The 21,324-nt window shown below is 45.2% G+C and overlaps 1 protein-coding gene across 1 annotated transcript in view; it reads right to left on the bottom strand.

Moving 5' to 3' along the window:
• Nucleotides 1-21,324, bottom strand: part of Nup210l (nucleoporin 210 like) — a 97,790-nt gene that overhangs the window by 43,973 nt on the left and 32,493 nt on the right. Inside the window, exons 13-17 of the mRNA XM_075979207.1 lie at nucleotides 20,449-20,647; nucleotides 17,918-18,063; nucleotides 14,914-15,135; nucleotides 8,594-8,767; nucleotides 5,347-5,539 (exon numbers count right to left, since the gene is read on the bottom strand). Coding sequence (XP_075835322.1) covers nucleotides 5,347-5,539; nucleotides 8,594-8,767; nucleotides 14,914-15,135; nucleotides 17,918-18,063; nucleotides 20,449-20,647 — 934 coding nt within the window. The remainder of the gene's footprint in view (nucleotides 1-5,346; nucleotides 5,540-8,593; nucleotides 8,768-14,913; nucleotides 15,136-17,917; nucleotides 18,064-20,448; nucleotides 20,648-21,324) is intronic.

Below are 21,324 nucleotides of genomic sequence, written 5' to 3' on the forward strand. Positions count from 1 at the left end.
CCAGGTTTTGTGCAGGTTGAGAGGGCAGTCTCTCTGCTCTCCATCCCAGACCTGTGTTTTAGGACAATCACTGAGGACATTAGTGTGGAGGGTGACGCAGAGGACGGCAGAGAGGATGCTGTCAGGAAGGGATGAACTTCTGGATGCAGGTGGAAGGTTGTTTCCTAATTTTCTAGAAATCGCTACACTGACATCCAAAGGGGTTGGACCAGCTTGCATTCCCACCAGCAATGCAGAAGTGTTCCCTTTTCCCCACAACCTCTCCAGCATAAGTTGCCATCAGTGTTGATGGTCTTGGCCATTCTTACAGGTGTAAGATGGAATCTCAGAGTTGTTTTGATTTGTATTTCTCTGATGACTTAGGATGCTGAACATTTCCTTAAGTGTCTTTCAGCCATTTTAGATTCCTCTGTTGAGAGTTTTCTATTTAGGTCTGTACTCCATTTTTTTATTGGATTATGTAATCTTTTGGTGTCCAATTTCTTGAGTTCTTTGTATATTTGGAGATCAGACCTCTGATGTTGAGGTCTTTGATCCATTTGGACTTGAGTTTTGTGCATGGTGATAGATATGGGTCTATTTTCATTCTTCTACATGTTGATATCCAGTTATGCCAGCACCACGTGTTAAATATGCTTTCTTTTTTCAATTTGATATTATTTGCTTCTTTATCAAAGATCAGGCGTTTGAAGATGTGTGGATTGATATATGGGTCTTCTATTTGGTTCCATTGGTCCTCCTTTCTGTTCTTATGTCAATACCAGACTGTTTTCAGTACTGTAGCTCTGTAGTAGAGTTTGAAGTCAGGGATTGTGATGCCTCCAGAAGTTCTTTTATTGTACAGGATTGTTTTGCTTTTCCAAATGAAGTTGAGTACCATTCTTTTGAGGTCTTTGAAGAATTTTGCTGGGATTTTTATGGGCATAGTTCAAGCCATTTTAAAATTAATTTTCCTCTTTGTTGTCTTGAGGGTCTCATGCAGTTCAGGCTGGCCTTGAACACAATAAGCATCATCCTGCACTTCCCAGACACCTGAGTGCTGGAATAAAGGTTTGTGTCACCATGCCCAGTTTTAATGTTTTTTTCTTACATTTATTTGTTTATTTTCTTTTTATTTTATGTGCACTGGTGTTTTGCCCACATGTATGTCTGTGTAAGGGTGTTGGGTGCCCTGGAACTGGAGTTCTAGTTCTCTCGAGCCCCCATTTATTTGTTTTTTTTGTTGTTGTTGTTTTGTTTTGTTTTTCGAGACAGGGTTTCTCTGTAGCTTTGGTGCCCATCCCAGAACTAGCTCTTGTCGACCAGGCTGGCCTCAAACTCCCATAGATCCGCCTGCCTCTGCCTCCCCAGTGGGATTAAAGGCGTGCGCCACCACCGCCCGGCTTATTTGTTTACTTTTTTATTTTGTGTGTACACAGGTAAGTGTTGGACCGACCAGACTCCAGTTTAAGATTTAAGAGGCCATATTGTTACGAAGTCAAAAACACTTCATCCCTGTTTTCTGTAACACTCAAGTTTGACCTTCTCTTGATCCATTTTCTGGAGTTTGACATCATGTTTCACAGCCTACACTCTGACCAGACCCTGATCTCCACCCTGAGGAGATGTTCTGCCCAGTTCCTGCACAACTAAAACCCCTTGGGACCTTCCAGTCTTGCGGGTTTTGATCTATATGAGCCCCACACTTTCTTCTGTGTTCTAGGCTGTTCTTTCAAACCTGCCTTAAAGAGACAGTTCTGTCTGACAGAAAATGAAGCTTGTTTAATTCTACTGAAAGACTTTGTGAAACAGTCTCTATTCTTGTTCGGTGGACTCACAGTAAGAGGATAGCTTTAGGAACTGGTTCACTCCTTCTGCCACATGGTATTATCTTGGGTTGTCAGGCTTCCCTGCAAGTTTCTTTCCCTGCAGCACCTTCTCACTGCCCTTTCCCTTCCTGTTTGTTTTGATACATGGTCTTACCCCATAGCCCAGGCTTGCCTCTTGCTATAGACCCCAGTTCTGGGATTAGAGCTGTGTTTCTTTCTTCTCCTCCCCATCTGGCTTAGTTACTTTCCTATCATTATGACCAAGAAAATCTATAAAAGAAGCATTTAATCTGGGGCTCACGGTTCCATGATCACTACAGTGGGAGGCATGGCTGTAAGCAGGCAGGCTGGGTGCTGAAGTCATAGCTGAGGGCTTAAATCTCATCCACAAACATGAGTCAGAGAGAGCTAGCTGGGGATGGTGTGGGCTTTGAAAACCTTAAGTCCCCTAGTGACACACCTCCAGCAAGATCATGTTGCCTAATCCTTCTTAAACAAGTAGCCCACCAGCTGGGAACCAAACATTCAGATATTTGAGTCTATGGGGTCCACACCCATTCAGACCCCCTCACCATCTGTGTGGCACTATTCAAGGGGATGTGGAAACAAAGATCCACTCACTCCAGATACAGACCCAACAACAGACCACAAAGCATGATACCACCAAAGCCCACCTTGCTGGACCACTGAGTTTTATTGGGATTTCTTACATGAATATTGATGAGGAGTTACTTAAATGAGTAGAAATAATTTGAAGACAGTTGTATCAAAAAGCCCACCCCAGCATAGGTGACAGCTCCCAGATGCTGGAAACTTGGGGTGTATGCCCGGTCTGCAGGTAGCATCACAGGCTGGAGAGTGTCCTGACCCTGGAGCTCACTGGGTCTCAGCCGCCTCTTCGCCTCTTCGCAGTGTGGCTTATCTCTGCTTCTCCCAGGCTGTCTGGTCTGTGTCTCTTCCAAGCAGCTCAGCTTGTCTGAAGTCACTTTCAGCTGTCTTTATTGTTTATTCTTGGAAGGGAGGGACCTAGTGAATCTGGTCAGTTTTAGGAACTTCCTGAAGCTATTCTGAGTTGTTTACTTTTTGTCTTAAGGAGGGGTTATTTTACCTCCCTGGATACATTCTGTACTGAGGTTTCACTTCTTTTTTCTTTTCCATATCCACTATCCCACACTTCTTTTTTCCTTCCTCCTCTTTCTTTTTCTTTCCTTTTTTATTTCTTCTTTCTTTCTTTTTCTTTTTTTTCAAGACAGAGTTTCTCTGTGTAGCTATCCTGGAACTTACTTTGTAGACCAGGCTGGCCTTGAACTCAATGGAATCTGCCTGCCTCTGCCTCCCAAGTGCCTCTTTCTCTGTCTCTCTCTCCTTCCTTTCTTCCTTCCTTCTTTTGGTTTTTGTTATACCACGATGACCTCAAAACTAGTGGTGTAGCTGAGGATGACCTCAACTTCTCCTCCTTCTTTTTTTAATCTTTCCTGTGTGTTTGACGTGTGTGAGGGGACATGCCATGGGACACTGTGGACCTCAGAGGACTTTTTTTCCCCAGTGTTCAGTTTCCTTTGATGACCCTTCACTCCCTGAAGGGGGGTGCAGGCAGCTAGATGACAGTGAGAGGTGCTCACTTGAAGAGTTTGCCTTGATTGGCGGCTTTGCAGACATGCTGGAAGCCCCTCCCAGGAAAAGTAGTGGGCTAGGGCTCTTTGCTGTGAGGATGCAGTTTCTACCACATATAGACTCAAAGTCCACCTACCAATTGTACTCTAGAAAGGCAAGCTCCTGACCCTGGAAGACCCACAGTCCGGAGAGGGAGCCAAGGAGGAAAGAGTCCAGTCGCTGGAACATTCCAGCAATGAAGCTGCAGCTCATGGAGAGAGCTCTTCAGAGAAGCAGTGTTCAGAGCAGCACCGGAACCAGCCATCCTCATCAATTACTTCCCCAAACACAGCACCTACAGCCACCTGTGTGACACAAAGGCACTCCTGGGTGGAGGGGGTCCCAGGAGCTGGGGCAGCAAGCACTCCTGGGCGGGGGCTCTTGATTCTCTGCCCATAAGTCCTTTCCTTTTGTAGGCAGGCTATCTGCAAACTTCTTAGCATCACCCCGGTCCATCTGTCACCTTTCGCCTCCCCGAAGACAGCTCTGCAGCAGAGGTGGTGAGTACAAGTAAGGAACCAGTGGTGAACTCTGGGGCAGGCCCAGCAAAGGAAGAGCCACAGCAGGGTACAAACAGCTGTGAAATCAGCCAGTGTCCCTTGGCACCCGCTAGAAAAGTCCTCATGTTCATGCGAGCACACTGTGGCCTCAGGATTCCCCTACCTCCTCTGCGGTTTCAGTCTATTGTGGGTAGGATGCCCAAGATCGGTGACCACGCAGACTCAGCCGTGGCCTCTGAAGTATTTCCAAATCTCCTTGTTTGGTACATAGTGGCAGCATTGCTCCAAAGCGCAGACTTCGCTGTCCCTCTCAATGCTGGAGCCTTGCCAGCAGGAAGCCTGGGAAGACGTTTGCGCAGTTGCTTTGCCCAAAGTGAAGTGTGTGATACAAAGGGCACACTGACCTGAGCCTCGCTAGTGGCGGCGAGGGCCTTGGAGGCCTCTAGTTTTCAGGATATGTATGCACAGCCTCTGCCACCATAGTGATTCTACAGAGACAGGGAATGGGACTGTAGGGTCAGAGAAGATCTTTGAGGGGTCATCTCTCTCCTTCCACACGTCAATGGGCTCTGTGGGTTCAAACGAGGTCTCCAATCTTCAGTGGCAAGCATGTTTAACTACGGAGGCATCTCACGGGCCCAGGCCAGTGATCCTCCTGCCTCTTCCTCCAGAGTGCTGAGATTACAGGTGTGAGAGCCACCGTGCTGTTATCTAGTGCTAAAGACTGAGTCAGGAAAACACTACCAAACGGCGACATTCCCAGATCCTCCCCTTCTCTTTCTCTCCTTTCTACCAACCCCCTCTGGATTTCTCAGCACTGGGGGGGGGGGGGGGCAGGCCCCAGGGCTCACATAGACTACATATATGGTCTCTCACTGAGTGGCACCGCCAATCCTACCTTTATGTTTTTCTATTAAAAAAGCACAAATAGACGGGCAGTGGTGGCGCATGCCTTTAATCCCAGCACTCGGGAGGCAGAAGCAGGTGGATCTCTTGAGTTTGATGGAGGTCAGCCTCATCTATGGAGAGAGTTCCAGGACAGCCAGGGCTACATAGAGACACTCTGTCTTGAAAGACAAAATACAAAAAAAGCACATAAGCCAGGTGATGGTGGCGCGCGCCTTTAATCCCAGCACTCGGGAGGCAGAGGCAGGTGGATCTCTGTGAGTTCGAGACCAGCCTGGTCTACAAGAGCTAGTTCCAGGACAGGATCCAAAACCACAGAGAAACCCTGTCTCGCAAAACCAAAAAAAAAAAAACAAAAAAAGCACATATATCAAAGATGAAAGGCCACATGATGAAATTTGGAAGGAAACAATTGCCCACAGGCAGCATGTGGACCGTGTAAGCAAATACCCGGTTACACCCGCAAGCTCTTACGGTACCGTGCAAATGGGTCTGTCCACTGCCATCCTTTTTGGCTACCATCTCCATCGACTTAGAATCTTCAAAATGGGCTAGCGTCTCATTGGAAGATTTCCATTCGAGTATTAATGAACTGAAATTATCAAACTTCCTCCCATGTTGATCAAATACTGCCAGTTCCAGGACCGAGTCCCTCAGGCTGGACACAGGAATCTACATGAAAAGAAAAGGTCAGAAAGGATTTTTTTATAAAAACTTGAGGCCATCAGATCAGTTCAGTGGGTTAAGGCCCTTGCTATAAAATCCTGGGATGGATTCTATCCCTGGAACTAACAAAAGATAGAAAGAGAAAATCAGCTTCATAAAGTAGTCCTCTGATTTCCACACACAAACCATGGCAAACATATTTACACACACACAAAACACATGAGCACATACAATAATTTAGTTAATTCAGTAGCCTTAGGGGTGGCAAGCTATGATTGAAGACAGGAATTACATCTCCTCTCAGCCTTCCACTTTGACAGTTTTTAAGTTGACCTGGTCCAGCGCTTGTTAACTTTGGGTGTGTGTGCTTCCTCTTCCTCTTCCCTTTATTCCTCGGCTTCAGGGCTTGGGGGCAGTGATGTGGGAGTCCCCTATGTGTGCTGTGATTCCCATTAATGAATAAAGAAACTGCCTTGGCCCGTTGATAGGGCAGAACTTAGGTAGGTAGGAAAGACTAAACTGAATGCTGGGATAAAGAAGGGCGGAGTCAGAGAGATGCCATGGAGCCGCCAGAGTCAGGCATGCTGAAACCTTGCCGGTAAGCCACTGCCACATGGTGATATACAGATTAATAGAAATGGGTTAAATTAATATAAGAGTTAGCCAATAAAAAGCTAGAGCTAATGGGCCAAACAGTGATTTAATTAATACAGTTTCTGTGTGATTATTTAGTGGCGGGGCGGCTGGGACCAACAAGCAGCTCCCTCTTCCAACAGGGCAGGTATTGTGTTAGCTGCATTTTAATTTCTGAGTGATGTAACTATTATGGCACTTTGCCCCACCCCAAATATTTCATCATGTATTTCCTATGAAAGAGAACATTTTCTATGTAAACAAACAAAACAATAATACTGTACTTAAGAAAAATATCTTTTAGTTTTATTTTTGGCTATGTGCATGTGTATGTCCACGTGTGTATCCATGCCCACATATGCAGGCACCCACAGGCTATGGGCATGTGTATGTTTATGTATGTCCACGTGTGTATCCATGCCCACGCATGCAGGCACCCACAGGCTATGTGCATGTGTATGTCCATGTGTGTATCTATGCCCACGCATGCAGGCACCCACAGGCTATGTGCATGTGTATGTCCACGTGTGTATCCATGCCCACATATGCAGGCACCCACAGGCTATGGGCATGTGTATGTTTATGCATGTCCATGTGTGTATCCATGCCCACGCATGCAGGCACCCACAGGCTATGTGCATGTGTATGTTTATGCATGTCCATGTGTGTATCCATGCCCACGCATGCAGGCACCCACAGGCTATGTGCATGTGTATGTTTATGCATGTCCACGTGTGTATCCATGCCCACGCATGCAGGCACCCCCTGAGATTAGAAGGAGTCATCGAGTCTTCTGGAGTTGGAGTTACAGGTGATCACGAGCTGCTGGGTGTGGGTACTGGGAACTGAACTCAGGTCTGCACAAGAACTTAATCACTTGTCCGTCTCTCCAACCCCCCTGTGCTTAAGAATGGCGACATAAGTTCTGGGGAGAGGGCTCAGAGGGCTTTACAGCGGGCTTTAGAGCTACAAGCATGAGCACGGGAGTTCAGATCCCCAGAACCTGCATAAAGCCTGGTGTAGTATGTGTCTGTGATTTTAGCGCCCCTACAGCAAGATGGGAGGTGGAGACAGGAGACTCCCTGATGGGAGGAAGGCGGCTAGCTTAGCACATGCAAGGGTGAAGAAGAAAGACCCTATTTCAAACATGATGGAAGGAAAGGGCTGATACGTGTGGTTGCTCTCTGACCTCCACTTGTGCATCACAGCCCAAGCATGCGCGCACACAGACACACGCATTCATGTAGCATCATTAAATACAGAGTCAATATCTCAATTTCCCCTATATATTCCACCAAATGTTTTTTAAGTCTTTTTAGGATTTTTGTTGATTCATTATTTTAAAAAGGACTTCATCAGGGTTGGAGAGATGGCTCAGAGGTTAAGAGCACTGGCTGCTCTCCCAGTGGTCCTGAGTTCAATTCCCAGCACCCACATGGTGGCTCACAACCATCTGTAATGAGATCTGGTGCCATCTCCTGGTGTGCAGGTAAAGCCCTGTATGCATAGTAAATAAATTAAAAAAAAAGACTTCATCTTTATCTATGTGTATTCATGTATACCTAAGTGTGTGTGTGTGAGCCATGTATGTGCCGGTGCCCAGGAAGGCCAGAAGAGGGTGTTGGATCTCATGAACTGTGGTTACAGGAGTGAGACTCCTGACATGGTTGCTGGGAATTGAACTCAGGTCCTCTGGAAGAGCAGCCAGTGCTCTTAATTGTTGAAGTACCTTTCTAGCCTTGATTTGACTGCATGTAAGGACACTTAGTCCCTGGGCTGGCTAGTTTTATGTCAACTTGACACAAACTCCAGTCACTCAAGAGGAGGGCTCTAGATGTGAGACAATGCCTATACTCAAACTGACTTCAGTAACAGGGCCATCAGGAAGGGCGGGGGGAGAAGCCGTGGTAATAGGGCTGTCTGGCACTGGAGAGTAGGAAGAGAGGGGCGGGGGGAGCCGTGGTAACAGGGCTGTCAGGTACTAGAGAGTAAGAAGTGGGGGAGGCGCGATAGCACACACCTGTAATCCTGGCACTCAGGAGGCTGAGGCAGGAGGAGTTCACGTTTGAGTGCCTGCTTCACCTAGAGAGTGACTTCACCTCTGTGTCACCGTGCTGGGCAGTGCTGGGCGTTGTTTACCATGGGTCATCGAGGTACTTGTGCCACAGAAGTAATTTCCCTTACTTATTTATAATGCTAGCAAAAGGTTTGACAGGGGAGATGTTGGTAAAACAATTTAGATACTATTCAGGGGCTCATTTGTCTTCAGCCACAATTTCCTAGTACAGTAGACAGTTGTGCTACTAAATGTTCCCGACTGTAAGGTAGTTCCTCTGCCATCTGAGCACAAGTCCAGCAGTGCCTCTCGCCTGACAGCGGAAGCATACACTGGAGACAAAAGCGCCTATGACGACAGTCTGCACTTACCAGCTGCTTGTTGTACTGTGGCAGAGGACACGGCTGAGTACCAGTTGCCACCTTGTACACTGGTGTCACCAGCATGCTGGCAGGGTGGGCACAGATGAAGCGCACCTGCACTGTTTCCACAGAAGGACTAGGGTTCAGGACACCCGGGTGATTCCCAATCCGTACAGTGAGGACCTTTAAGGAAACATCAGAGGGTTATTGACATGTGGGCCCTCGATGGCCACTGTGCCCAACTACATAAGTCAGAATGAACCTAACGCCACTGTAGAGTAGCCCTTCTGAATATAATAATCAGACAATCTCTTAAAGGTATATGCTTTCCCCACTACACATTAAATAATCTATTTTTTTATGTGCACTGTTTTGCCTGTATGTATGTGTGAGAGCCAGATCTTCCGGGACTGGAGCTACACACTGTGGGTTGTCATGTGGGTGCTGGGAATTGAACCTGGGTCCTCTGGAAGAGCTGCCAGTACTATTAACTGGTTTTTTTTTTTTTTTCGAGACAGGGTTTCTCTGTGGCTTTGGAGCCTGTCCTGGAACTAGCTCTGTAGACCAGGCTGGTCTCGAACTCACAGAGATCTGCCTGCCTCTGCCTCCCGAGTGCTGGGATTAAAGGCGTGCGCCACCATCGCCCGGCTCTATTAACTGTTGAGCCAAATCTCCAGTCCAAATAATCTATTTTTTAAATGGCAGAAAGCAATCAAGAAAGACACCAGGGCTACACAGATAAGCCCAGTCTCGAGAAACCAAAACCAAAAAAATATTAATTTATAATATAAATTAAAATTAAACATAAATTTGCATTTTAGAAAAGTACTGAAAGCACTGCCTACTCCCTTCCAAGTTCTGAGCAGACCACCCACTATCAGTGACTCCAGTGTGGCTAACAACAGCAGGTTCATTTCCTTGTAGGAAGAATGAAAATACCTAAGTTTGTGACTTCCGGATGGACAAGCCGTTCATTCCTCTACTCTTTGGAACTTCTTGTTTTTTGTCTTTTTGAAAAAAATTATTATTTTTGTTTTTAAGATTTTTAAAGTTAGGGCTAGAGAGATAGCTCAGCTGTTAAGAGCTGCTCTTCCACAGATTCTGGGTTCAGTTCCCAGCACCCACATGGCAGCTAACAACTGTCTGTAACTACAGTTCCAGGGGACCCGACACCCATGGCAAAACACCAATGTACATAAAGTAAAGTTAAGCAAAAAATATTTTTTAAAAGGTTCTTGCCAGGCAGTGGTGGTGCACGCCTTTAATCCCAGCACTCAGGAGGCAGAGGCAGGTGGATCTCTGTAAATTCGAAATCAGCCTGGTCTATAAGAGCTAGTTCCAGAACAGACTGTGTTACACAAAGAAATCCTGTCTTGAAAAACCAAAAAAATAAAAAAGAAGATGATCCTTAAAATTGTGTGTGTGTGTGTGTGTGTGTGTGTGTGTGTGTGTGCCCGCGCACGTGCAGTGGGTGGACGTGCCCACAGAGGCCATAGGCATAGAGATCCTCTGGAGCTAAAGCTATAGGCAGTTGTGAGCCAATTGACGTAGGTGCTGGGAACCAAACTCGGGTACTCTGAGAGAGCAGTAGGCTCTCCTTAATCACTGAGACAACTCTCTAGCCATGAAGCCCTGTGTGTGTGTGTGTGTGTGTGTGTGTGTGTGTGTGTGTGTGTATACAGGAACCCACAGAGACCAGGGGATGATCTCTAGCCATGAAGCCCTGTGTGTGTGTGTGTGTGTGTGTGTGTGTGTGTGTGTGTGTGTGTGTGTATACAGGAACCCACAGAGACCAGAGGATGATCTCTTGGAGCTGCAATTACAGGCAATTGTGAACACAGCTACTCAGCAGCATCATCATTTGTGCAGTCAAAATTACATATTACAATATTACAAAATATCTCGGAGTAACTAACAAACAGGTGGAAGACTTGTATGACAAGAACTTTACATCTTTGAAGAAAGAAATTGAAGAAGACACCAGAAAGTAGAAAGACCTCCCATGCTTTTGGGTAGGCAGAATTAACATAGTAAAAATGGCAATCTTACCAAAAGCAATCTACAGATTCAATGCAATGCCCATCAAAATCCCAGTAAAATCCTTCAAAGACCTTGAAAGAATGGTACTCGACTTCATATGGAAAAGCAAAAAACCCAGGATAGCCAAAACAATCCTGTACAATAAAAGAACTTCTGGAGGCATCACAATCCCTGACTTCAAACTCTACTACAGAGCTACAGTACTGAAAACAGCCTGGTATTGGCATAAGAACAGATAGGAGGACCAATGGAACTGAATAGAAGACTCAGATATTAATCCACACACTTTCAAACACCTGATTTTTGACAAGAAAGCAAAAAATATCAAATGGAAAAAAGAAAGCATTTTTTTTGTTTTTTTTTTTGTTTGTTTGTTTTTTTCGAGACAGGGTTTCTCTGTGGCTTTGGAGCCTGTCCTGGAACTAGCTCTGTAGACCAGGCTGGTCTCGAACTCACAGAGATCCACCTGTCTCTGCCTCCCGAGTTCTGGGATTAAAGGCGTGCGCCACCACCGCCCGGCAAGAAAGCATATTTAACACGTGGTGCTGGTATAACTGGATATCAACATGTAGAAGAATGAAAATAGACCCATATCTATCACCATGCACAAAACTCAAGTCCAAATGGATCAAAGATCTCAACATAAAGCCAGCCACACTGAATTCCATAGAAGAGAAAGTGGGACGTACACTTAAATACATTGGCACAGGGAACCACTTCCTAAATAGAACCCCAGCAGCACAGACACTGAGTAAAACAATTAATAAATGGGACCTCCTGAAACTGAAAAGCTTCTGTAAAGCAAAGGACATGGTCAACAAGACAAAATGACAGCCTACAGAATGGGAAAAGATCTTCACTAACCCCACATCAGACAGAAGTCTGAGCTCCAAAATATACAAAGAACTCAAGAAATTGGACACCAAAAGATCACATAATCCAATAAAAAGATGGAGTACAGACCTAAACAGAGAACTCTCAACAGAGAAATCTAAAATGGCTGAAAGACACTTAAGGAAATGTTTAACATCCTTAGTCATCAGAGAAATGCAAATTAAAACAACTCTGAGATTCCATCTTACACCTGTAAGAATGGCCAAGATCAAAAACACTGATGACAACTTATGCTGGAGAGGTTGTGGGGAAAAGGGAACACTTCTGCATTGCTGGTGGGAATGCAACCTGGTACAACTCCTTTGGATGTCAGTGTGGTGATTTCTCAGAAAATTAGGAAACAACCTTCCTTAAGACCCAGTAATACCACTTTTGGGAATATATCCAAAGGATGCTCAATCGTGCCACAAGGACATGTGCTCAACTATGTTCGTAGCAGCTTTGTTTGTCATAGCCAGAACCTGGAAACAACCTAAATGCCCCTCAACTGAAGAATGGATAAGGAAAATGTGATACATTTAGACAATGAAATATTACACAGCAGAAAAAAAATAACGACATCTTGGATTTTGCAGGAAAATGGATGGAGCTAGAAAACATTATTTTGAGTGAGGTAACCCAGACACAGAAAGACAATTATCACATGTACTCACTCATAGGTGGTTTTTAAACATAAAGCAAAGAAAGCCATCCTACAAACCACAATCCCAGAGAACTTAGACAACAATGAGGACCCTAAGAGAGACTTACATAGATCTAATCTACATGGGAAGTAGAAAGTAGAAAAAGACAAGATCTCCTGAGTAAATTGGGAGCATGGGGACCTTGGGGGAGGGTTGAAGGAGGTAGGGGAATGGCAGGGAGGGGAGCAGAGAAAAATGTAGAGTTCAATAAATATCAATAAAAAATTTATAAAGTTTATTTATTGTATTTTATCTTATTTACTTACTTTGGTTTAAAAAATTACAGTGTGGATGGGAACGGGACCCCAAGGCCCCATAGCTCCATAGAGGAGCCGTTGGCAGTTAACCGCTACTGAAGGAGGAAGAATCCCTGTTCTTTGGAGATATGGTTGTTCATGCCCTAGTGGACACACCCATGTGACTATGGGTGCTACCAATGGACCCACTGGGTAACTAACAATACTTCACACAGAGGCCACTGGAGGGCAAGAGGCAGCTCCCTCCACCCCTCTGCTCTATTCCTTTGAGGCAGTCTTCCTCTGAACCGGGAGCCCTGGAAGAGGGTGGGATGGTATGTGTTAAGTCGGAAGTTGGGGTTACAGGTGTGGGCGGGACTGTGTCTGGCTTATTGCATGGGTGCTAGGGCCAGAGGTTTCAGACTCTCAGATCAGATCAGAACTTAGTAGCTAAACATGGAAGCAACCAAAGTGTCCATCAATGGATGAATGCATGAACATTCAACACACATACACACACACAAGAATGCACATACACACACATACACGAATGCATATACATACACACACACGAATGCATATACATACACACATACACACACGAATGCATATACATACGCACATACACACACATGAATGCATATACATACACACATACACACACGAATGCATATACATACGTACATACACACACATGAATGCATATACATACACACACACACGAATGCATATACATACACACACAAATGTATATACATACACACACACGAATGCATATACATATGCACATACACACAAATATGTATGCACTGGGATATTATATATCATAACTGGGATCAGAACTCTCCAGAACTCCTCATGCTTGTAGACAGAGAAAGTGCTCTTCACCCGAGTTTAGTTTTTCTAGTCCCTGAAGCTTATTTTTATTAGGAAAACCTTAGCAGACATGGTAGTGAATGGATATGCTTTTGCTCACTAGGACGGAGAAAGGGACAGGGCACATTGCTGCAGGAGTGAGCGGTTCCACCGTGCAGAAAAGTGTAGCACCCTCAGAACCCTGAACGGAATCACACACTGTAGGTGTCAGCAAGTCCACTTCTTGATAGTTGGGGGGGGGGGGGAGAAGAGTCTTTTGTTTTGTTCTTGTTTTTTGAGACAGGGTTTCTGTGTAGCCCTGGCTAGGGGCTGGGGAGATAGCCGAGTGTGGAAATGTGGGGGACTGGAGTTTGGGTCTCTAGAACCTACCTAAAAGCCAAAAAGGCATGGTAGCCATCTGTAATCCCAGGACCAGAGATGGCACACAGGAGCAAGCTGGCTAGCAAGACTAGTAAGATCCAGGCTCAGCAAGAGACCTTGTCTCAATAAATAAGAGGGAGAGCGATTAGGGAAGACACCCAATGTCAATTTCAGGCTATATGGGCATCTGCACGTGTGTGTCCGCACATGTCTTAATATAATCTACACATGGCACACAGGGCACATGTGAAGAAGGAAATCAGGCTAAGGAAGCTAGTGAAACCCAGAAGAAAGTTATACGGGCCTGGTTTAGTGGCACACACCTTCAGTCACAAAACTGGAGGCAGTGGCTGGTAGGTCTCTGTGAGTTCAAGGCAGCCTGGTCTGCACAGCAAGTTCCAGGATAGATAGGGCTGAATCAAGACTATCTCAAAAAGCCAAACCAAACAAAATATAGATAAGTAAGTATCCAAAAGTTAAAAACAAAAAAACTGGGGCTGGAGAGATGGCTCAGCGGTTAAGAGCATTGCCCACTCTTCCAAAGGTCCTGAGTTCAATTCCCAGCAACCACATGGTGGCTCACAACCATCTGTAATGAGGTCTGGTGCCCTCTTCTGGCCTTCAGGTATACACACAGAAAGAATATTGTATACATAATAAATAAATAAAAAAAAACTGGGGGGAAGGAGAGATGACTCAGTGGTTGAGAGCATAGTGCACTTACACACATGAAGGCAAATACAAGTACACATAAATAAAATGAATCTTTGTTTCTTTTTTTAAAGATTTATTTATTTATTATGTATACAACATTCTGCCTCGATGTATGCCCGCACGCCAGAAGAGGGCGCCAGACCTCAGTACAGATGGTTGTGAGCCACTACGTGGTTGCTAGGAATTGAACTCAGGACCTCTGGAAGAGCAGTCAGTGCTCTTAACCTCTGAGCTATCTCTCCAGCCCCCTCTTTGTTTCTTAAAGAAACAAACATTGCAACATCACACCAATGTCAGGCAATGATGATGAGCACCTTTAATCCCAGCACTCAGAGAGGCAGAGGCAGTGGGATCTCTGAGTTCAAGGCCAGCCTGGTCTACAAGACAGCCAGGGATGAACAGAGAAACCCTGTCTCAAAAAACAAACAAACAAACAAACAAACAAGGAAGGAAGGAAGGAAGGAACGAACGAACGAACGAACGAACGAAGGAACAAAGGAAGGAAGGAAGAGGCTATTTTCCTTACTTGTTCTCCTAGTTCCAGGCACAGGACTCGGTAAACATACTGGTTCTGCTTCCTCTTAGCTGGCAGCCGGGTCTCTGTCACTCTAATGCCCTTTGGCTTCTCCATGCTCAGTTCCAAAAAAAATCGGGAAGGCTCCAAGATCCATGGATGAGGGCCCCCTTCAAATACCATCTCCTTCACAGACTGCCATGTCACCAAGGCCACTTCCACAGGATTCACAGCCTGAAACAGATTCATCTTACATAGTTAGGGAATTGTTTTATTACTATCTCTTTAGAAAGAGTCGGGTCTCCCATACTCCTGGATCTGATCCTCTTGCCTCCACCTCCCCAGTGCCTGGATTAAATATCTATCAGTCGGGTGCTGGTGGTGCACACCTTTAATCCCAGCACTCAGGAGGCAGAGGCAGGCGGATCTCTGTGAGTTCAAGTCCAGCCTGGTCTTCAGAGAGAGTTCCAGGACAGGCTCCAAAACTACACAGAGAAACTCTGTCTCGAAAAACAAAAATCTATCTCTTACCTGTCTGTCTGTCTGTCTCTCTGCCTGTCTATCCACCTCTTTCCCTTCCCCTCTCCTCTCAATGCTCTCCTATGTATTCCCCTTTCTCTCTTTCAAATTCATAACCCCTTTCTCTGATTACTGTTACTCACACCTTTTCTCTATAAGAATTTTTTGAGACAGGGTCTCTTCTTTATTATAATTTTTATTTTATGTGCATTGGTGTTTTGCTTACATGTATGTCTGTGTGAGGGTATAGGGCCCCTTAGAACTGGAATAACAGGCAGCTGTGAGCAGTCATGTCGGTGCTGGGAATTGAACCCCAGGTTCTCTGGAAGAATAGTCAGTGCCCTTAACCTCTGAGCCACCTCCCCAGCCCCTATAATTTTTGTTTTGAGATTATAATCTTTTAACTTTTTTATTATTTATTTTGAAAACAGGTTCTCAGTTATGTAGCCTTGGCTGCCCTGGAGCTTGCTCTGTAGATCAGGTTGACGTCAAACTTGAGACTCACCAGCCTCAGCATCCTTAGTGCTGGGATTAATGCATGTGCTGTCATGCCTGGCTGAGAATAGAACACATTTATATACTTTTCTCCCTTCCCTCTCCTCCCTCCAACTCCTCTTGTTCTCTCTCAAGTTCATGGCTTCTTTCTCTTTGCTGTTTTACACACACACACACACACACACACACACACACACACACACACACACACTTGTGTATATATAAATATATATTCCTAAGTACACAAATACAGCCTGTCCAGTCTGTATAATGTGTGTTTTCATGGCTGACCATCTGGAATTGGAGACTGTGTTGGATAGTTTATGTCAACCTGAGAGGAGGAAACCTCAGCTAAAAAAATGCCTCCAGCCGGGCGGTGGTGGCTCAAGCCTTTAATCCCAGCACTTGAGGGGCAGAGGCAGGTGGGTCTCTAAGAGTTCGAGGCCTGGTCTACAAGAGCTAGTTCCAGGACAGGCATCAAAGCTGTACAGAGAAATCCTGTCTTGAAAAAAAATGCTTCCACAGCTGGGCAGTGGTGGCACGTGCCTTTAATCCAGTACTTGGAGGCAGAGGGCAGAGGTTGGTGGATCTTTATGAGTTCAAGACCAGCCTGGTCTACACAGTGAGTTCCAGGACAGTCAGGGCGACACAGAGAAACCCTGTCTTGAAAAACCAAAAAGAAAAAAAAAAGCCTCAACAGGATAGAGCTGTAAGACATTTTCTTAATTAGTGATTGATGGGAAGGGCTCAGCCCATTGTGGGCGGGGCCATCCCTGGGCTGATGCTGGGGTCTGAAAGAAATCAGGCTGAGCAAGCTGTGGGAAACAAGGTGATAAGAAGCCCCTCTTCAAGGCCTCTGCATCAGCTCCTGCCTCCCAGGTTCCTTCCTGTTTGAGATCCTGTCATGACTTCCTTTGATGATGCGGAAATATAAGCCAGAAAAACCGTTTCCTTCCCAACATGCTTTTTTGTGATGGTGTTTCCTCATAGCAACAGTAACCATAGCTAAGACAAGAACCAGCTGGTGCGCTCTTCCGTGGAGGGGACTATGGCTCCCGCTTTCAGCATCCTTAGTTGCCTGTAGGGCTTTTGTGTGGGGCTGAGGCCCTGTGAGCTTCTCCCTCTTCTGCCTTAGCACAGATCCCCTCACTCAGGTCACGTCTGGGCAGTTCTAAGGCTCGCCCTGCTTTTATTTTGAACCACTTGTCATAATATTTAATGGACTAACCCTAATGGCCCCAAATAATGGCTGCTATTCTGAAAATACAGAAACATGAGGGGTAAATATGACTGACCCTTCTTCCATAGGACAGGAGGTTGCTGAGACGTAGCTATCTTCCAAAGGAACTGTGCTAATAGTCTGTGTGAGGAGTGCCTACAGAGATATATACATATGTAAAAATCAGCTATTACCTTAAAATTAATATCTCATGTGATTAATTTCCTATAGCTTATACCTCATTACTAAATAAGACAGTTAAATACCTAAAATTTGCTAATTCAAGATAAAGATAATATTATTATATTATTTCTATTGACAGGTGGGGATGTGGTTCAGTTGGGGGCGGGGTTATTTGCTTATTCATTGGTTGGTTGGAAGCTTGCCTAGCATGCATGAGGCCTGAGTTCCAACCCGCAGGGCATGAACTGAGTGTGACTGAACACTGTTGTAACTCCACACTTGTGATGTAGAAACAGGAGGAGCAGAAGTCAAGATCATCCTTGGATACATGTCTAATTGAAGTTCAGCCTGGGCTCCATGAAACTCTCTGTCTAAAAACAAACAAACAACAAAAAGAAAGAAAGAAAAGAAAAGCTGCGCCTGAATGAGTTCATTCAGGAAGCTTGGGGGATAAACTCCCATGCCACAGAGGTCCGATGTGAACTGAGATCTAAACAGAGACAACAGTAAAAAGGCCACAGATCCTGACCGCTGAGCCTTCGTGGAGAGAACGGATGGTGAGCAGCCAGGGTTTACCAGGCCTAGCGACCGACAGCTCACCTTTAGAGGCTCATACGCGGCAAATGTGGCGCTGCTCCCAACCTGCTCTTCATGCCCAGCCACGCTGACTGTCACCACAGTGTGGCCTGGAGACTTGGCTGCTATGTGCACACAGGAACAGCGCTCCGGTCCAGGGCTTTTAATACCTTTCAATCAAAAGACATGGTTTCAAACAGACATGGTGGCTCCAGAAGAATCCAGAGTTCAAAGCCAGCCTCAGCTACAAAGCAACTTCAAGGCAAGCCTGGGCTACAGGAAACACTGTCCCAACAACAAACAGATACCCACCCCAAAGCTTACCATAACTCAGAGTAATAAGCAGCTGTTTTTTTTAAGAAATTAGGCTATAGAAAGAGAATAATTTTTTAAAATATTTATTTATTTATTATGTATACAATATTCTGTCTGTGTGTATGTCTGCAGGCCAGAAGAGGGCACCAGACCTCATTACAGATGGTTGTGAGCCACCATGTGGTTGCTGGGAATTGAACTCAGAACCTTTGGAAGAGCAGGCAATGCTCTTAACCACTGAGCCATCTCTCCAGCCCGAAAGAGAATAATTTTAACCCATTAGAAGTATAACCTAGGGCTGGAAAAATGTCTCAGTCAGACTAAGAGTACTGACTGTTCTTCAGTTCCCAGCACCCACATGTCCACTTACTACCACTCTGATGTACAGGTCCGGACGATCCAACAGTGCTGGCCTCTGTAGGACCAGCTCTCAAGTACGCATGTACATGCTGACATACACACCTAAGAGAAAATACTGAAAATATTTGGCTGAGCATGACGACACCTTTAGTATCATCACTTCAGAGGTTCAAGGCCAGCCTGGTCGACATAGTGAGTTCCAGGCCAGTCAAAAGCTATATAGTGAGACCCTATCTCAAAAAACCCTTCTTATCTATTTATTTATGTACTTTATTATATGGATGTTTTATCTTCAGCACACCAGAAGAGGGCACCAGGTCTCATTACAGATGGGTGTGAGCCACCATGTGGGTGCTGGGAATTGAACTCAGGACCTCTGAAAGAGCAGCCAGTGCTCCTAACAGCTGAGCCATCTCTCCAAATTCCCCCATCCTCCCCCAAAATCTTAAAACCATAACCTTCTCTGGGTATGGTGGCATGTGCCCGTCATCTTAGTACTTGGCTCAGGCAGAGTATTCTCCCAAGCTGCGCAGAGCAACTCCTGCCTCAAACAAAACAAACATAATGCCTTCACGTGCCCACAAGGGCCATTGCTTCTATTGAGTTGATGTGCACCTTCCTACTGTAGCCCAGACCCGACTGCTCATCATCCTATACAAGGCCCTGAGTTCAATTACCAGCAAAGCCAATAAATAAGGCACAGGGTAAAGGTGTTACAGAGAAGGTGTAGGGTACAGGTGTTACAGAGAAGGTGTAGGGTACAGGTGTTACAGAGAAGGTGTAGGGTACAGGTGTTACAGAGAAGGTGTAGGGTACAGGTGTTACAGAGAAGGTGTAGGGTACAGGTGTTACAGAGAAGGTGTAGGGTACAGGTGTTACAGAGAAGGTGTAGGGTACAGGTGTTACAGAGAAGGTGTAGGGTACAGGTGTTACAGAGAAGGTGTAGGGTACAGGTGTTAGAGAGAAGGTGCAGGGTACAGGTGTTACAGAGAAGGTGTAGGGTACAGGTGTTACAGAGAAGGTGTAGGGTACGGGTGTTACAGAGAAGGTGTAGGGTACAGGTGTTACAGAGAAGGTGTAGGGTACAGATGTTACAGAGAAGGTGTAGGGTACAGGTGTTACAGAGAAGGTGTAGGGTACAGGTGTTACAGAGAAGGTGTAGGGTACAGGTGTTACAGAGAAGGTGTAGGGTACAGGTGTTACAGAGAAGGTGTAGGGTACAGGTGTTACAGAGAGGGTGTAGGGTACAGGTGTTACAGAGAAGGTGTAGGGTACAGGTGTTACAGAGAAGGTGTAGGGTACAGGTGTTACAGAGAAGGTGTAGGGTACAGGTGTTAGAGAGAAGGTGTAGGGTACAGGTGTTAGAGAGAAGGTGTAGGGTACAGGTGTTACAGAGAAGGTGTAGGGTACAGGTGTTACAGAGAAGGTGTAGGGTACAGGTATTAGAGAGAAAGTGCAGGGTACAGGTGTTACAGAGAAGGTGTAGGGTACAGATGTTACAGAGAAGGTGTAGGGTACAGGTGTTAGAGATAAGATGCAGGGTACAGGTGTTACAGAGAAGGTGTAGGGTACAGGTGTTACAGAGAAGGTGTGGGGTACAGGTGTTACAGAGAAGCACAGAGAAGCACGTGTCTTTCATGCCAGTACTTAGGAGGCTTAGACAAGAAGGCTATTAATTCAAGGTCAGCCTAGGCCACATAGCAGGGTCATGAATGTGTGTGTGTGCTTGTGTGTGCACATGCGTGTGTGTGTGTTTGTCTGTGTGTGTTAAAGAGAAAAAGAGAGTGAGGAAGGGAGGGAATTGTATAAATTAACCTACAGAGGTGATTGGTCCCTTAATTTAAGGATGAAGGAGAAAAGTAGAAAGATCTTAGCCTTGCCTTCTTTATAAAGAGTGAAGACTCCTTGCTTATCCGAGTTGAGATCCAGGGGTAGGTGAGAGCAGTCGGTGAATGCAATGGTCTCTTTGGTCTCTGTATTGACATGATACATTGCAATGGGGACCTCAATAATCTGACCAATTTCTACATCAGCTTGAAATGGCAACAGTTCCATTTTGTTCAGCTTCATGACATATATCTTGAGGAAAAGCAATTAACCTTTAGCAAAGTCTTAGAAGAGATATGTAAATGCATGCATAATCACGTGCTACATGCATATGCACATGTAATATATACATAAACATGCAATTTAGGTGTGGTTGCACAAAACTGATTCTAGCCCTTAGAAGCTGAGAGCAGACGAGAGTCAAGTGCAGGCTGGGTCATGTAGTGAGACCCTGTCTCAACAGCCATGTGCATATGCTCTCTACATTGTTACTTACATAGTTCATAGTTTACTTTAGGTCCCCTGTTCTTCCTTTTTTTTTTTTTTTGGTGGCGATGCTAGGCTTTGAACCTAAATCCTTGTTCATAAGAGGAAAGCCCACTATGCCAAGCTAGGTCTCCAGTTAGTTAAAAACATATTATTATTTATATTATAGATAAAATATATAATTACATAAATGATATATGTAATTAACATATAATTTTGTTATATTAGATACAAATTATATAATAACTTGGGTTAGATAACACAAAGTTATTCTCTAACATATATTATTTTGGGTTCTTTTTGAGACAGGGTTTCTCTGTGTAGCCCTAGCTGTCCTAGAATTCACTATGTAGACCAGACTGGCCTTGAACTTAGAGACTGCCTGCCTCTGCCTACCAAGTGCTGAGATTAAAGGCGGGCACCACCATGACCAACTTCAGTTG

The sequence above is a fragment of the Microtus pennsylvanicus genome, chromosome 7 (genome assembly GCF_037038515.1).
Source record: "Microtus pennsylvanicus isolate mMicPen1 chromosome 7, mMicPen1.hap1, whole genome shotgun sequence".
Lineage (NCBI taxonomy): Eukaryota > Metazoa > Chordata > Mammalia > Rodentia > Cricetidae > Microtus > Microtus pennsylvanicus.